Source organism: Haplochromis burtoni, unplaced genomic scaffold (assembly GCF_018398535.1).
Source record: "Haplochromis burtoni strain Fernald_Lab_line unplaced genomic scaffold, NCSU_Asbu1 Contig_71, whole genome shotgun sequence".
NCBI lineage: Eukaryota > Metazoa > Chordata > Actinopteri > Cichliformes > Cichlidae > Haplochromis > Haplochromis burtoni.
Window position 1 is genome coordinate 983482 of NW_024582432.1, and position 17880 is coordinate 1001361.

Below are 17880 nucleotides of genomic sequence, written 5' to 3' on the forward strand. Positions count from 1 at the left end.
TTATTTGATATTTTTTAATTTTGTTTGAATGCCTCGAGTTCATCATTGTAAAGTACTTTAAGGAACAATTTTGACTTCATATTTGAGGTACTTTTTGAAGTATACGCAGTATTGATACCATTTTAATTCCTCCCTTGCTATGAGGGTGCCACATGTTTCATTTGGAGTTTTACACCAGATGTCCTTCTTGATGCAACCCCAAAGGAGATTTGTATCTGCAGCTGGAATTGGACCTACAGCACTGGAGTTTAAATTACTTAAAAATCGGCTTGATGTGATTTTCGCATCAGATAGCTCAGGTCAGATAGCTCAGTGTGTAACAATAGGGTGATTTGCATTGACCCCTGTGTAGGATGTGGGGAGGTTTGTGAATAAAGGCCTCTGGCTGAATCAGTCTCCTTTCAGGCTTTGTTTTGGTCAAGCACAGCAAGTAATGTGATCGTATTTTAACCTTGTGACCCCGACGCTGTCAGACTCATAGTGTACTCAACACTCTTGCTTCATGAACTTTGGTGTCCTGTATAAGGAAAGAATAGCAGCTCAAATTATTTTGATTGGATTATAAGATTAGTTAATTGATGAAGGATTAATAGGTGTGAACGTGAGTGCCTTGCCACAGGCTGGCAACCTGTGCAGGGTGCACCCCGCCTCTCACCCTTTGGTCTCACCCCCCACCCTCTAAATTCCCGCTACCTTGATAAAGATAAGCAGAAGAGAATGAATGGATTAAGAATTAATTCTGGATTTCTGCACCACTTCACACTAAACAGTGTTGGAACAGCCTGTCTTAATGTAATCAGTGATTAAGGGCTAAACATTAACATTTGCATTTAGTTTTTAGGCTTGAGTGGTTCTGAGACCTGGCTGGCTCAGCGTTTGTGTCATTTAAACCGAGTCTTTTCTGCATCACTCCTAAACATTGTGCTGACATCATATGTTTAGTACACCAGGGATTCGCTCTTGTTTCCATTAAATCAAACATTCACTGACACAAGGTAGCTTGTTATCCTGTTCCTGGAATCTTTGGGTTTATTAGTTCAAAACTGGACATCACTGTCAGTACTGAACGTCATGCGGTGAAAGGAAACGCATGGATTGGACCGTACAGGTGAGGAAGGCTGGTAAAAATCACCGACGGTGGTCATACTTTTTTAGAATAACAATTTAAAGCACGCATGGAAAAATGCATTCATGCACAGATTTATTTATACGAACATCACTCTTGCCAGTCTAATTCAGAGAACTGCAGGGCGATGTTAACTCATTCACTGCCAGCCATTGGCAGTGAATGAGTTAAACCCATTGACTCATTCACTGCAATTGACGGCTATAGACGTCAATGGCAGTGAATGAGTTAAGAAGCACATAAAACCTAAAACTTGTCCTCAATTTCCAACAATTCACTGTTCGAATATAAAACTATCTTTGGTCATCTTGTTTTTTGTTTGCTGCAGTTATTAAACCTACATTTGGTAATGATTAGGCACTAGGTGTTTCTCTTTTTTTGTGCTGTGCTTTGTTCTGCAGGAGATAATTGGAGTGTAATTAGCTGAACGTGCTACCTGGGCTCATTAAAGCTCTCTTCCTCTTCTCGCTCCGTGTCTCCCAGACTCAGACTAGCTCAACAACAGCATGTGTTTTTGGTTTTATCCTGCATTCCTCATACTCTGCCACTCCTCAGTGCATGCTTTACACTGCTGACTGATACACACATATTCCTTTAGTTTATGTTTCGTGTAAATAAATGGTCTTTTTCTAAATTACCACCTCGTCTTGTCTTCGCCTTCTAGTTGGGCTGTGACATCAGGAACAGCATGTATTGAATGTTTCAAAGGAAAAGCAAACTAAAAACTTCCCTGTACTACCGCATATTTCCTCAGCTTTGTTTAGTCTGGGTTTTTTTAGTATATAACTACTTGCATTAGTTTTTAGCATGCATAAGACCACACCAGTCATCAGTAGTGCTTCAGAGATTAATGCAATGCAGCTACTTGGGGACAAAAATAGGAAACCAATTGGTAAAAAGCTTTGAAGCCACTTCTATTCATTCAGGTAATTCTGACTGATCTAGTATTGTGGAACCAAGGTATGCATGTGTATGTTGTCAGTTTTAGTCTAAAACCAGCTTTTTCAGTTTAATAGTTTCTGGGGTTTTTTATTTTTTTTATCTCTTGGATTGCATTAACTCCAACTCCTTCCCCTTTTTCTGCTCAAACTTTTGTTATGACTTGCCTGATGTTTTTTTGCAGTGTGTGTTAGTCGATCATAACACACTAAACATTTTTTAAAGAGACTCGTGTAGAAGGCACAATAGGGCTGTGCTGCAGTTTTTAGTTGTGTGGTTTTGTGCCACACAACAGATTTTTGTGCATGTCTGGTAAAGGAAGAGAAGACTTGTGGGTGAGAAGAAGTGTGAGATGAGTGAACATGTGAAAATGTTGTGCGACTGAATGGAAAAATAAATCATTTGGTGTGAGCAGCAGAGTTGTGATAGTCTTAATCACTTTATAAATCATGCAAAACCGGCCATGATGCCTTTTTTTGTTGTTCACCAACCGCTCAAAAAGCTTGTCCATTAACTCCATAGTCGGGCTGATAATACATATGTATGGGGGTAAATAACACACTGCTTTCAGCACACAAAACATCTATTTGAATTGCAAAACTGGTTATTTTCCCTCTGTTTTCATCCAACACAAAGCTGCTCTGAATTCGGAGCAGAGGTCTGTTTTAAATCAAAACTGTTGTGTGTAGCCAGAGTTTGGCAGCTCTTCATAAATGTGTGCAATAAAAAGATTCAACTGTGGAGGATGATGACTCCTCTGTGAAGCCTTATATTACACATTGTCATAGTGCAACAGTCACCAAAGGGGCTAGAGGTCAAATCTAACCCTTGTGTACCCAGAAAATGTCCCATTTTAGTCACCACAACAACAGGCTCATATAGATAGCCCAAGTATTCGTGTTTGCATGAGAACTGCTTTCCCAGCTGAGTCACATTCCTCAGAGGACCCTCCAGCTCACAGCAGGCTGTCACAGTGTCAGAAAGCGTGAAAATGGCTCCTCTGACTGGGAGACCAGACCCAGTCTGGCGTCCATCTGTAGCTCCAGTGTCACGTCAGGGCTGTAGATGTCACTGTTATACAAATACACACGTGGGTGAGTTATGTCAGTGGATTTGAAGCGCTTGAGTGAATTGACGTCAATGAAAGCGCGTGCTATACATTTGACATATCATCATTAAAAATGACCAACATGTAAATCCCAATCCTGTTTCATTAGTGTTACAGCTTTAATCAGTGAAAATGGACAAGCTCAAAGGTGCAGAGGAGTCCATACAGGTCTCTCTTACAAATGAAGGAATCTCTGTATGTCAGACCATGCATTCTTCATTTGTCTTTACAACCATTACACCTGGCCGGCAGGAGAGTCACTGTGGATACAAGAGAGTGAAGTCTCTTGGTGTGTTTGGGGCAATGTTGGTCTAGTTTTGGGGCTCCTCTTCCTGTTTCTCAGTCTCTAATGGCTAAGAAATAAATAATGTGCCATCCATTTTACTGGACATGATCATCAGGCTCTTATCACACCAAATGCAAAGTTGTCCCTCCCTTGAATGGTCCTCAGTAGGTCTTAGTTGGGTAGATTCAACCTCTAATAAACAACAGTGCATGACATGCTATTCCATTATTTATTTAACCAAAGCTATGTGTGAAAAGGTGAGCACACCTCATGATTCAATAGCTTGAAAAGCCATCTTTAGCAGTAATATAAAGGAATCGTTTTCTATATGACTTTTTCAGTCTCTGTCCTGATATACAAAACATTACAAAGTAAACGGTCTTGTGTTGCTGTTTTTTCCCCCCACAGGACTGTAAGAAAGATCCAGGATGTTGTTATGACAAGCATGAAACACCAGCTCGCCCTCTAGTGGTGCAAATAGCATGCAACATATATAGTGCAACACAGTGAGATGACTTTTAATGATATTGCCTGTGAGATGAGATGAGACACAAAATTCCTCACTTAAGTCAAAATTTCACAGTTTTACATTCTAGATGATACCCAGGCCTAACAAATAAAGAATTGAGTCCATTAGAATATCAAGATATAAGCAACAGACTTTTTTTCTGTAAGTGTACACATTTATTTTTTAAAATTTATTTTTATTCCATTTCATTTTACGGCCACAGCTATGCAGAAAAACCAAGACGTGCTGCTGAAATAGCACTTTTTTCATATATTAAGACATCTCAGGGATTAAATGTGTAGTTAAACTTCTTTACACAGAAATTGGGCTGTATGTGGCCCACAATGTAAAATTCCCTTCTCTAAAACGAACAAGTAGACCCAAATCACGTCAACAAATGCCTAGGTGTAGGGTAAACGTTTTTCCTTTAATTTGTCACCCCGCAGTAGTTGCGCTTGCAGTTAATGAGCTTAAATTATGGACGGCATGTCTTGACCTGTCTTTTGACATCAATGTAGAGGGCGCGCTTGAACAAAAGCTGGACGAGTGGAGATAATCGGGTGTTACGAGCGGTACGTGAAGGCGTCGTGAGCATGCTGGCGCTAACAGCGGCAAAGGAAGTGCCGTTATTCTCTGCCACGTCTGTAGGCTCCTGAAGCGGCGCAGCCTGCAGAGGCGGCAGGTCGGAGCACCGGGATGAGCCGGTGCGTGGTCGTGGTGGTGGGGGGGGGATGAGAGGGGGGCAGTGGGAGTGACCGAGGAAACGCGGAGGAGAGGAAGGAAAGAGGAAACACGTCGAGGCACAACACAGCGCTGAAAAGAGCTCCGGCTTCTAGGAGCCACCGCTGTCTTTTGGAGGATCCTTTCCTGCAGGACGTCTATTGTCCGGACAGAGCCGCGGGGAAACCCATGCTAAGCTCAGGGAGAATGGAGGAATTCGTAACCGAAGAGGAAGAGCCATGGTACGACCAGCAGGACCTGGAGCAGGGTAAGACAAGTCCCCATCCTATCCTGCCTGCCCGCAGCATCCCTTGTTTCTGTCAGCTTCTGGCACCGGCCGCTCAGCCGGCCTCTTCGAACAAAGACTCTGCTGTCGTGAGATACGACAGAGAAGTCATTTGGAGCCGTTTGCTTGCTCTGCTTCAGCGCAATCAATAAAAACAGCGAAGGAGTTCCCAAGGAGCGGACTGCGCTTCTTTGACAACAATGCTTTGAAAGCATGCCAAGCAGGGCCTTTGCATGGCTGGAAGTAGTCAGCATCAATGTGATGCACCCGTGTCAGGGTCCACCATGGAAGTCCTAATCGAACTAAAGCGCATATTTTTAGGCACCGATGTTGCAATTCTGGGTCGATGTGTTTAAAATATTTTTCCACTTGTTTTGTATTGATTTATTAAATGCTTTGTGTCAGGGATCCCCATTCTAAAATATACCTGAGCCATTCAATTTTTTAACCTCTGCATCAAAATTATTTTTATTATATTTTGACATCAGGAAATGTCCTCTATGTTGCGGTTATCAGTAGAGTTTGAGAGGAAATATCGATACAGTATAGTTAAAAACAAGGAAAACCAAATATCAATATTTTATTACAGAAATTCAAATACTTTGGGACATGCACCACCACCCTGAGGTAACCCAACACTAGAAACACTTAGCTTGCGAAAATTAGCTCCTAATTTGGAGCAAGTTAATAGATGGCGACTAAATGGCTGCAGAGAGCAGGACCCGTTTGATTGCAAGGTATTTGAAACCTTTCTGCAAACAGTTGCAGTCTGACTCGGACTGACTGCAATCATTCTCAGTGAGGTTGTCAAAGGCTGATTTCTGTCTAATTAAAAATGCAGACAGATTGCCAACATGTTGCCATCAGTCTGCATGAGTCTTAGTCAATGAGTGCAACTCAGCAGGCTGCCAGCTGGTTGTATTCTGTTATATTCCTCAAGAACAGGAAGGTTACTGAGCAGAAATGTAATAGTTAGATTGCTGTTCATGTAGATGGAAACAGCTACATGATTTTTCAATGATTTACCACTGTTAATGGCTGTATTATCAGCTAGCATGCAATTGCCAACCATTAAACTACAAACTGATGCCAGACTGATAGCAGACTAACTGCATGTTATGGTGACATTTATGGCAGGTTTTTGTGACAGTGTTGAGATGGTTATCTGATGTGAGATAGCTTTATCTTACTGGATAAAAAAATGTATTGACAAAGTTTAATTTTAAGGACAAAAAAAATCAAAATATTTTCATATGGCGAATAAGGGGCTATGATAATATCATATCGTGGGATGTCTAGTGATGGCCAGCTCTAGTTATCAGTGACTAGGGATGATAAAATAAGATAAAACAAAGAGATAAAAAAACATTTTTCTGTAAAATAAATAAATGGTAAAAAAAGAATTGCAGTTTGCCAACATTATTCTGATTGAACTAGCTTTTGTGAAGGAAAAATCTCAATAACCTTCCAGTTCAAAGCTTGCTAATTATCTCGTGTCTTTCCATTAACACCTTAACCTCCGCCCAGTAACAACACAAGGGACTCGACTGTGTTGCTATATTTAAAGAACACCTAATGTCCTCATTTCCAGCTCCAAATTTTTATTCTTCTTCACTCTTTATTCCTTGGTGAAGTCCCTGAAATTATTGTTGCTGTTTAGTTTGGCCAACTCTCTCCTGATTGGCTGCCCATTGTAAACAAAGTCTGAACTGCTGGTGGGTGGAGCAGTGTGCCTCGGATGACCATATTAGGAATATCCTTTGTTACTGACATCATACAGTGCCAAGAGGAGAAAACACTGGTGCATTTAGCATCAAATCTGAAGCTTGTACATACACTGACTTTATTATTTGAAATATTTGCCATGTTTAGTATGAGGATTTCCTATTATAACACTGTATATATGACAAAAAATTAGTAAAGCCCGACGAGCTGAAGATACAATAAACATTTACTAAGCCTTTCAAATCTATTTCAGTGTTCATACAAATTGCAGCTGATGTTGTAGCAGATGGATCCTGTATCAGCTGGTCTACATCTGAATGACGGCAGCTTTTTATATTCCATTTCCAGGGAGCTTTTAAATGTCGGTGACTCAGGAAATTACATTTTGAATGAAGTCACACAGTCTATTTATTGATGAATGGAACATCTGCAGATATTCATGAGCCAGTTTGAAACCAGTCTGAACCTGATCATTCAGGGACTTGTATAATTATGTTTTTAGGACTTATCCACAGCTGTGAGTCTTCACATTCTCTGTACCACTTAGCTCATTTCCTGTCGTGCATAATCTCTCAATCACCTGCTCTCTGCTCATCTAATTATAATGCTAAGCTACATTTCCCCTGGCTAAGGCTAAATGGTGCTGATGCTGTGATTTTACCTGACTAGAAACACCAATGGACGCACAAACAAACACATTTACCAACATGATGTCATCGATTGATAAGCTAACTTGTTTCCTGTGCACCAAGTGTTACACATTAGGGAAACCGAGGGTTAAAACAGGTCTTTAATTGGCTTTATTTTGGGAGATGGTGAGGAAGAAGAGAGTGAAATTAGAAGAAAGACGAGGCAAATCAGAGCGACGGTGTGAGAGCGGAATGAAAGTGTAACAAAAGTCAAAATGGCTGGAGCCAGAGAAATGAGCTGTGTCTCTGTGCAGAGAGATCTGAGTTTGATGGAGCAGAGAGGATGTCAGTCCTCTCTGAACAGTGCTGGGCTACAAAGTGCTGACTGCCCCAGTTCATCTTCAGTCGTGTGGCATTTCTAGGTGCATCGAGTCCTTGGATAGGCACACCACTCTCATCGTATTACCTTGTTGTCATGCAGGAATCACTGTAAGTTGATGTTCTTTGGGATGACTTTCCCCACAGAAGTGTTGGCTAAAATGTGGGTAAATGAGGATTTCTTTCTGCACCAGAGACCTGCCCAGAGTGTACCCTGCTCCTTACCTGGTAGCTGGGTGGGACAGTGGGTGGATGAAATTAGGATATTTTTCTTTTTAGTAGTTTTTAATAAGAATTGCTAAAAGAGTTTAAAACTAACTGTGTAATAGTAGTCTTTGCCTGTTTTTGCCATTACCGTCTTTGACCAATGATCACTGTCAGTTCATATGGTAACCTCTTCTCAGCCACAATGTAGGCCTGCCTTCAAGCCAACCCTGCTTTATCACATTTGTTTACTTTTTTTTAACTGAGCTGCAAAAAGCTTCCTCATCCTTTTAGGGTTTCTCACATGAGCTCACATGCAGATTGCTCAAGAGCTATACTGACCATGATACAATCAAAAGGTGCTATGGGGAAAAAAAATGTATATTTTCAGCCTGGTTGGCAGTCGTTCCTGGAGGTTGCTGGCTTGTGTGTGCATGTTTAGACGTCTTTTTCAGGACAGAACATTGCTGTGCTACTATACTTGTGAGGACCAACAGTCCCAAAATGCCTGTTCCCATGATTTTGAAGTCATTTTTGAGCCTAAAAATGTTGTTTTAGTGTCAGGTTTCTAATTAGGTTATGGTTAGGTTTAGGCTGAGGGTTAGGGATTCATTTTTGATGGTTAGGGTAAATGGCTAAGGAAAGCATTATCTCAGTTAGACGTCCTCACTAAAATATGAAAATGAGTGTGTATGTGTCTATATTGGCGGTGAAGCTAAGAGAAGTGGCTGAACCTGTTTTCATCTTATAATCCGATTTTTATCAGAGGTGCATATTTTAAAATATGATAGTTGCATCATGGGGCTGTATTTGAGTGAGTGGTGTTGGGGATGAAAATCAATGGCATTGTGAAAAAGTACAGTCAGCTTTTGAACCACTATAAAATGGCATCATTTCTCAGCATGACAAAAACTGCGAACACGCTGCCAATGCAGTAAAAGCATACTTGGATGGAAAAAACACACCTGAGTCTTGCCTGGACCTCAGCATTACTGAAGCGTTGTGGGATTATCTTGACAGAGATTTATTTCCCCAACTCTTTATCCAACTGGAGAAATAAACATGATTCATATTTAAGTGACTTTCATAATGAGCAGTATATACTGGTTGAATAGATTAAATAGAGAAAAGAACAAAAAGTGCTATATGAGTGAAAATAACAACAAAAATGAAGGGTAACATTAAGTGAAAACAAACTGAAAGTCTGAGTGTGTGTTTGGATGTGGCAGGTGTTAAACTAGGCCTGTAACTGTACAAACTACTCATGATGTCACGTCTCAGCTTTCGACTCTTAAAGGAGGAGAAAGCAGGAAGGATGCAGACGTGTAAATGGGATGCTTCTTTGTTGCTTCTTTGTTTGGGTTTATTGTGTGTTAGCCTGAGCCTCTCCTGGCCGATGACCAAGAAACTAATAAGTGGCTCTACCAGCTGAGACTGGGGGGGCTGTTTGCTTGCATACATCTGATGAGAGAGCTCTCTGAGCACTCCTGTTACATCATAATTGTTTACATCACTCAGGAGTAGAGAGCAATATCCCAGGATGTTTTTATAAATAGTTTTTATAAATTACTACTTTGCCATGTAGTATGCATCATTGCAGTCAATATTACAGCCCGGATAAACACTATGGTGTAGTTCTTCTGTCTGGTGAATGTTTCTTGTGCATTTTCTGTTACAAATTTAGTCTGAAACACTGGAAAAGAGGAACCAGAAGTTTTATTTTCCACATTCCAGTGAGTCTCGTGGGTGATACGCACCTACCCAAAAATCAGCCTGTGGAAGACATCACTACGTACTGTACTGAATGCATGGATTCGACTGCAGATGCATTCACACACTCTTAAAAATAAACTTTTATTTTTCTCTGAAGTACTGACACTCTGGCAGCTGGCTTCATGGGTTGTCTGGATAGCTTCTTCATGCATGATGTGATTGTGCCGGTGTTCCGGCCTCAGTGATGTCACCTGTGGGTCAATGTCAGGTCTGTCTGGAGCAAACAGTTGTCTATGACAGCTATTAACTTGCAAAGTTGTTTTCTTGTGTAGTGAGTTTCATCGATTGGCCCTCTTCGCCACTTCTACTCTTCTTTTGTTTTCCTCCTCATCTTTTTCTCTCCTCCCCCTCTTCCTCTGTTGTTGTGTTGATACTGAGGCTTTAGGCTGTGTAGCGCTAACTCTCCCTCCATCAGCCAAATCCCCTTCGACATCTTGTAGACACAAAGACTTTTGGGTTGTCTGGTTTTATTTGGGCTGTATTTCACATCATCAAGACAACTTCTGAAAAATGGTTGTCGACAGTATCCAAATGGAAAGATGTAATAATGTAATGTAGACTTACTGAAAATAAAAAAGCTCAAACTCAAATCAATACATTTAGAAAGTGTGTAAGAAGTAGATGATCATAAAGTATTTTGCACCAGTCATACAAATATGATGAGTATATATCCGATCTAATGGGGGAACAGCATGGTTACTCTGTGTACTCCTGCTTATGTGCTTGCAACTATAGGAAAATGTTGCAGTGATGCAGGTTATCAGTTTCCTGGATGTATTATGGCCTGGCATTGATCCATTTGCTAACTATTCATTACTTAAGCCAGAGGCTTGACTGATGACTTTGTTGGCTGTTTAGTCCTTCACTTTCTGAGAGGCTGCAAACCACTTTTTGCTGACTCAGAGCCAGTAATGTAGGCTATCAGTACTGCTGAGTCAGCGCACGGTTTAAGTGGATGCTGCTCATCTTAATTTGGAGTATTTTAGCAGCCGGGACGTATAAATAAAACACTAAAATGTGCTAAAGTCAGAGTAAATGGTCTCTCTAAGAAAAAGACAGCATCCCAGCGAGTGAAATCTCTATTCTCATCTTAATCTCAGATGTGTCACTCCAAATAATCTGGGTTCCAATCTGTGACCTTCATATTCAGTCAGTGGAGAGTAGGAAGCTTGGAGGGAGACGTGCTGCAGGGAGGAGCGCTGCCTCGCTGTCTTCCCTCTATAATTGAATTGGTCCAGGGCAGACTAAGGCGATGTGATGGATCATTGTAGTTATAACCTTGCTTAAAATAGAGCTGTGTGCGGCGTTAAATGTGGCAGAAGTCATCTAAATTGTGCAGCTGCATTATGTCTTCTTCTGTGAGATACCCCCCACCCCACTGTCACTGTTCATTTCACACCTCTCCCTTCGTGTTCTCTGCTTTCACTCATTCAATCTGCCTCCTTCTCTTTAAAAATGTTTCATCTGCTTCTTTTTCTAGATCTCCACTTGGCAGCAGAGCTGGGAAAGACTCTGTTGGAGAGGAACAAAGAGCTGGAGGACTCTCTGCAGCAAATGTACATCACCAATGAGGAGCAAGTGCAAGAGATCGAGGTGTGGACCACAGAGCAATGCAAATATTACATTAATTAATATCACAGGACTGCCAGCTCAAGGGCACTCAGTAACAGCAGTGAACAGAATTGTTACAGGAAGTGCAATTGCAAGTGAATTCTTCTGCAATACAAAAAATGTGTTATGGAGTCCCACAGGGCTCTGTACTCGGCAATAGTATTAGGTGACAATGCAGATGACACCCAGCTTTTTTTCCTTATGCCACATGAGTCGGCTTAAAGACATTAACGTGCAGATAGCCTGTTGGTTTCTACTCGTGTCCGAAGGGGACATGGTGTCTTGCCAGATACCTTACTCTGGATGGCATTACCTCGGCGTCCAGTACTACTGGGTTGAACTATTTTTGTCCTTTAATTGTACATAAAAAGTTTTTTTTGGTTTTTTTTAAGACAGTCGTTTTTCATATAAACAGTTATCTACATTAGGAACTTCCTGTCTCAGAGTGATGCTAAAAAACAACTTTGTGCATTTGGTACACATTGGCTAGACTATTGTAATTTCTCATTATCAGAATGTCCTAATGGATCCATTAAAAGGCTTCATTTCCAAACACAAGAGAGATCATGTTTCTCCTTCTGCATTTTCCGCAGCCTTCCGCTGTTACATTCCTCTGTGTCGAACCACCAGACAGTATGTTTGGCAGGAGGCCTTCTCTGTGTTTTAAAGGTTAAGCTTAAACAGGGCTTATTTTCTTCATTTCTGTGCACATATTCCTGTTCCTAGACTCTAGTAAAGTAGCTCTGCATGACTAATAACTGAATCTAATCTAATTAAATTACCTTATACTGGACCTTGATGCAAATCCTTGGTTCACAGTTTGTAACAAACTTTCGTTTTAGTTTTCTTTCAGCCAGCTTGTTATTTATTTGCTGCTCCTCGTACAGAGAGTATTTGAACAGCAGGTGGGTGGAGCCTTTGTGCTCACACTTCTCAGTGACAAAGAGCCAAAAGTATTTAAAACCCAGCCTTAAATGGAGCATTTTAGAAAACAGAATGACGTTTGAGCTTATGGTGAACAGGGCACCCATAATTTCTGTGTGCATGTACAATGAAAATAACGGGCTGTTCTATTCTATTATTCTTTCCTGACAAAGCTTATCAATGGAGCTGGATGAGGTGACCTGTGAACTGTCCCTTTGTTACACTGCTGTAGACTATTTTCTTCTGTGTAACACAATGCTTTAGCACAATTCTTGAATTAAATTAAATTGGGTGGAAACACCCATCGTGCACATGACATGTGCTTATTTATGTGCTTATCTTTAGTAAGGAATTTTGGTGAAGTCCATCTGCTGAATGATATCATGCAGTATGGTGTGAAGCTGTACAGCAGGTGTTTAGTGGCTCAGGAGTTAGGTTGCAGTGATAAATCCTACATATGTGCTGTAAAAAGTAAATGAAAGCCAAATTTAAGTGACCGTTAAAAGCTTCTAGCTTCAGAGATCTAAGAGATTGTTGGAACTTTACCTGAAGTTGTGCATTTTTATTTGCGCTAAATATGTGTATGCGTTTGTTTCCAGTACTTGTCAAAGCAGCTGGAGGTTCTTCGGGACATGAACGAGCAGCATGCCAAAGTGTACGAGCAGCTGGACGGGACTGCCAGAGAGCTGGAACGCACCAACCACACGCTGGTGATGGACAGCAAGTCCTCGCAGCAAAAGATCGAGAGGTGAACGGGACTGGGAGCGCTCCTTTTTCCATGTTTTTGGCCTTCTTTCATTCATTTATAAATCTTTGCCCTCTCTTATGCACCAGGTTAACGGGGACTATTGAGACTTTGCAGAACCAGGTGGAGTCTCTGTCAGGGCAGGTGGAGCAACTTCGCTCCATGGAGCAACTGCGGGTCAGGAGGGAGAAGAGAGAGCGACGCAAGACCATCCACTCATTCCCTTGCCTGAGGGAGCTTTGCACAGCACCCAGGTACCTGTTTTGTCTTCCATAGAATGAGAAAGAAGAGGAAAGTAGTTATAGAAAGTCGCACTTAAACACTGCATGCCAGCATCAAACTGCTAAATATTGGTCTCATCTGTTATTTTGTCAGGTATGAGGATGAGTTTGTAGTGGGCAGGGCTGAAAGTTTTACTATGGAAGCCAAGCGTCAGCCATTTGAAGAAGAGAACCAGCACCTGAGGGAAGCGGTGTCTGCTCTGAGAGCTGCTGTCCGGGCCGAGAGGAGTCGCAGGGAAGGGGTGGAGAGGGAGTGCAACCTCCTGATATCGGAGTTCTCCCGGCTGCAGACACGGGTGCAGGTGGGGTGCAAAAATAATGCACTAAGCATGTTTGGCTGTTAAGATACAGGAAAACATACAAGCAGAAAAGATATCGGCAAGTTGTTTGGTTTTTTTTTTTTTCACCAAAGTGAAACTAACTGCTAGCAGGGACAGTGCTAATTTGTCAGAGTCCATTTGATTTCATTGGTTATGACATTTAATTATGTCTTCAATGCTGATCACCCCTAATGAAAACTACTGACTAATGGAGTGTCGTTTTGAATATTCAAACTAATTTCAAATTTAGAATTATGGCCTTAATCATAATCATATTGTTCTATTCAAATGTGGTCAAAAGTTGTGACCATGTGAACAGCGAGGCTTGGTGAGCTAGCTGTATATGATGTTGTTGAGGTACATCACAGATGCTGATACCACATAACTGGTGCTCATAAATAGTATTAATAAGATGTCACGCAGCTTTTTTTTTTTTTTTTTTTTTTTTTTAAATAACCAAGTGGTAAGCATGTTTATTTTTCCTGCAAGAAAGTTTTTTTCTTTTCTTTTTAAAGTAGAAGTCCATGTGTACATGCTCGCTTGAGCGGCCTCAAGTGGCCATTAGCAGAACTGCAGGTTTCTGCACTTCAGCACACTGGCTTCTTTTTTTCCAGCCACTTCAGCCTAAGGTTTCTGCATCTGTCAGACTAAATAGTCATTGATTATGGAAAGGGGTAAAATGTTCTTTAAATCTGATCTCTGTGTGCAGTTTAATAAACTACCTTGGAACCTGATCAACTGATCCAAAAATGATGATTTGTTGATTATAAATTAAAGACAATTAAGTGGAGGAGAATTTTGCTATGATGTGCTATTTATGTCTTTATTTTGAGTGTGGGTAATGAATTTTATTTGAAATAAAACTAACTGGTTGTGCTCACAGGATGCTGAGAGCTGCCAGGCGAGAGTGCGGGAGCTGGAGGTGGAGCTGCAGGAGCTGCAGCAGCTGCGCCGAGCTCGAACTTTCCTCCTGAGCAGTGAGGATGATGGTGTGGCTCTTACCCAGACTGTCCTCAGTATCACCCCGGAGACCGACACCTTTTTGGAAGTGGAGGTCGGGGAGACGGGAGGAGGCGTCAGGGAGGAGACAGCAGGTGGAGGAGGTGTTGGAGGTGAGGCGTTACCTGATTCCAGTCCTGTGAGGAAAAGCTGCAGCGACACGGCGCTCAATGCCATCGTGGCCCGGGATGCGTCCGGCAGAAGGAGAGGCAGCTACGCTCTGCACGCCAATAGCGTGAGGAAAAGAGGGATGTCCATCCTAAGAGAGGTGGATGAGCAGTACCACGCCCTGCTGGAGAAGTACGAGGAGCTGTTGGGGAAGTGTCGACGACACGAAGAGAGCCTGTGTCACGCCGGCGTCCAGACTTCCCGGCCCGTCTCCAGGGACCCGTCTATGAAAGACTGTGCCATGGGCCCCATCGTGGCACCTCCCCCTACTCCCACCCAATCGCCGTCCACCCCTGAAGCCATCGAGAGCATCAGCAAACAGGTGGAGGCGGTGGATAAGCGGCTGGGGCAGAACACTCCAGAGTACAAAGCCCTTTTTAAGGAGATCTTCTCTCGTATCCAGAAGACTAAGATGGACATCAAAGCTACCAAAGCTGCAAAAACTAGCAAACCTGGTAAATCTGGTAAATCTAGTAAACACTAAATTTACACCGACTGGCTCTAGAGACGGTGGCATCATTGCTTGTTCAGTGTTAGGCTGTGAAGGTGCCCGGCACGAACATTCTTACAGAGGGTGCTACTTTTAAAACCACTAAATTGAATTATGGTTCAGGTTGACTGAGGTCACGTCAGACTCTTGTGATCGAGAGTTGAAACCTTCTGATTTGCATGCGATCAATCTGTAAAAGTTGGAGAACTTAAGCATAAAAACATAAACAATTTAATTTCAGCCTGGTCCAAAGTCTGTTCTGGCTTCACTGCCTTACTAACTATACTTAAAACACTATTACACAGCTTGTGGGCCTGACCAGTACACCAAAAGCTAAAGTTTCACAAAAACTAATAAAACTGCATATCTGAGAAACACGAGTACAAATCAATGTCTGTCATGTGTTGCTTTTAACATAGAGAACTAAACTAGCATTTCTGTGATTATAATAAGACAAAGATTGATTCCTCACCTCACAAGCCGAGGATGTCAAGGGTGACCTGGAGGTGCTACTTTTACTAATATCACTAGTCGCATTAACTCTAGTGAAGCATTTTTGTCTGGACGAGATTCCTCCTTCCTGTGTGTGACCTTACTTTGGCTTAGTGAAAGTTTACGGGGCTTCGCCTTCAATAGTTTGAGATTTTGGGAAAGTGATGAAAAGATCCATACCAGTGCTGTGTTTGTATGTTATTAAGCCACCGCTCATTTAACATAAACACTAACCCGACTCTTGTCATAACAAGTTGTGGGTTTTGGGGAGCAAAAGTGTTGTGAATGAATATAATACAGAGATTACTGACTGATACTGGATTATTGTTGCTAATACTAGGTAGTAAAATGATTATCTTTATACCTGTTTATATTCTTTATCTTTCAGTCTTCTACATTACTGAGTGCACTCAAAACCTTTAGCTGGCCAGTTGCCTTGCTAGCAGGTCAAAAGCAGAGATGAGCACTAGTGAAATGACAGTTATGTGGAAAGTGTTTGAAACGTTGGGGTCACTTTTTTTTTTTTTTTTTAAATTAATTATCAAGCAATACATTTCACACTGGCTTTTGTCCAGCTGACACTAACATAGCTGGTAGCTGCCAAAATCCATTTATATAAGATAAGATTAAGTAACCATTTGGACAACATTGCATATATCCACAGTTTGTATAGCATAGATCAGCATATATACAACTAGTACTTGTTTAAGATTTTATTTGAACGTAACACGGTGCAGGTACTGCAGACAGGGTTTCTAGTATGTGATAAAACATTAAAACAAAAAGGGCCAGAAGGGTCCAAAATTGAGGCTGCAAAAGCAAGTCAGTCCCCCTAAACTCTGATGGAAAAATGCCCACCTCTGGAGGAAATGCACGTTTACAATTTGGTACTAAAACCCATTTTGGTCTGCTCTTCGGCCACAGTGGATCATCTGCCTCGATCTCTCACCCTGTCCCTAGCACCCTCTTCTGTTACACTAACCATCTGCATGTCCTCCGTCACTGCGTCCATGAATATTCTCTGTGCTCTTCCTCCTTTCCAACCTGGCAGCTCCATCTTCAGCATCCTTTGTCCACTATTACGCCTTTCTGTCTGTACAAACCTTATCAGCCTTACCTCACTTAAAACCTGAGCTTTTCCTCTAATTCACTCCCTTCCGATCCTGTCCCCTCCTGGTCACCCAAATAAAGGCTCTGTATCTTCAACTCTGCTACCTCCAGCTCCACTGCCTGTCTTTTTGTTATCAGCTTTCACTGTTACTGTTATCTTCCTGTCACAAATCTACTAACTCCACCTTCCCTGCACTCTCTTCTTCTCCTCTCTTGTGCACTCTGCTGCTTTGGATGATTTAAACTCCTCTACGTTCAAAACTCCTTGCATCTTCACCGATTCACCTGTCTCCCTTTCATAAAAAATAGCTTGACTTGCTGTTGATTAATTCTACTAACAGCTTGTGCACCTCCTTTGTTGATTGAAGTGCTAGTATTATTAATACTATATATCTAACAAGACAGCAACAGCCAAAATGCTAAAGTCGAGGTTCATAAGGAATATCTGTTCCCAACCAGCTGTTTGCAACAGTGCTTAAAAAGTACGTGCAGGAAAATGAAAGACCTGGCAACCCTGGCTGCAGGCAGTACTGAGAGCTTCTTCAGAGCCCATCGCTACCATTTCCAAATTACCCCAGTAATATTTTCTACCTATGTTCTGTTTAAAGTTTGCATATTGGCACAAATCTGACAACAAAAATGCTAATACCGACTGATCTGTGATAGGCCCAGTAAATGCTACAAAGCTTCTGACTTAGAGATGAGTTGCAAAAGGACAATCTCTGCAGATAGCTGTTTTCACTGTTTCCTGGGCATTATGAGCTTTCATACAGAATACAGTAAATATAAAGCATGAGGATTTCTGGTTGCTGGGGTGACAACTGAATGAAGACGGCATGAAGGTTTGTGAGGAAGTAGATTTTATATAGTTAGTCATTCACACTTAATAGCTGACGTGTAACCGGTATAAGGCTTCAAACCAGGGCTTTTTCTAACACCTAGCAGTCTTACCAAACTATAAAGCTAACCTGCAACATATTGCACCTTTTTCACAATATACAATAACTATGCCTTTTTTCTTGGTAACCTCCTATATGTAAACCTTTGTTATAATGAAT

The 17880-nt window shown here is 41.6% G+C and overlaps 1 protein-coding gene across 1 annotated transcript; it reads left to right on the top strand.

Annotated features, from left to right (window-relative positions):
- Positions 1-4528: 4528 nt before the first annotated feature.
- Positions 4529-16241, top strand: LOC102303116 (cerebellar degeneration-related protein 2-like). Its single transcript, XM_005923793.3, has 6 exons — positions 4529-4955; positions 11163-11275; positions 12817-12965; positions 13052-13216; positions 13338-13545; positions 14447-16241. Exons 1-6 carry the CDS (start codon positions 4877-4879, stop codon positions 15212-15214), a joined length of 1482 nt encoding a protein of 493 aa, XP_005923855.1. The 5' UTR covers positions 4529-4876; the 3' UTR covers positions 15215-16241.
- The last annotated feature ends 1639 nt before the right edge of the window (positions 16242-17880 follow it).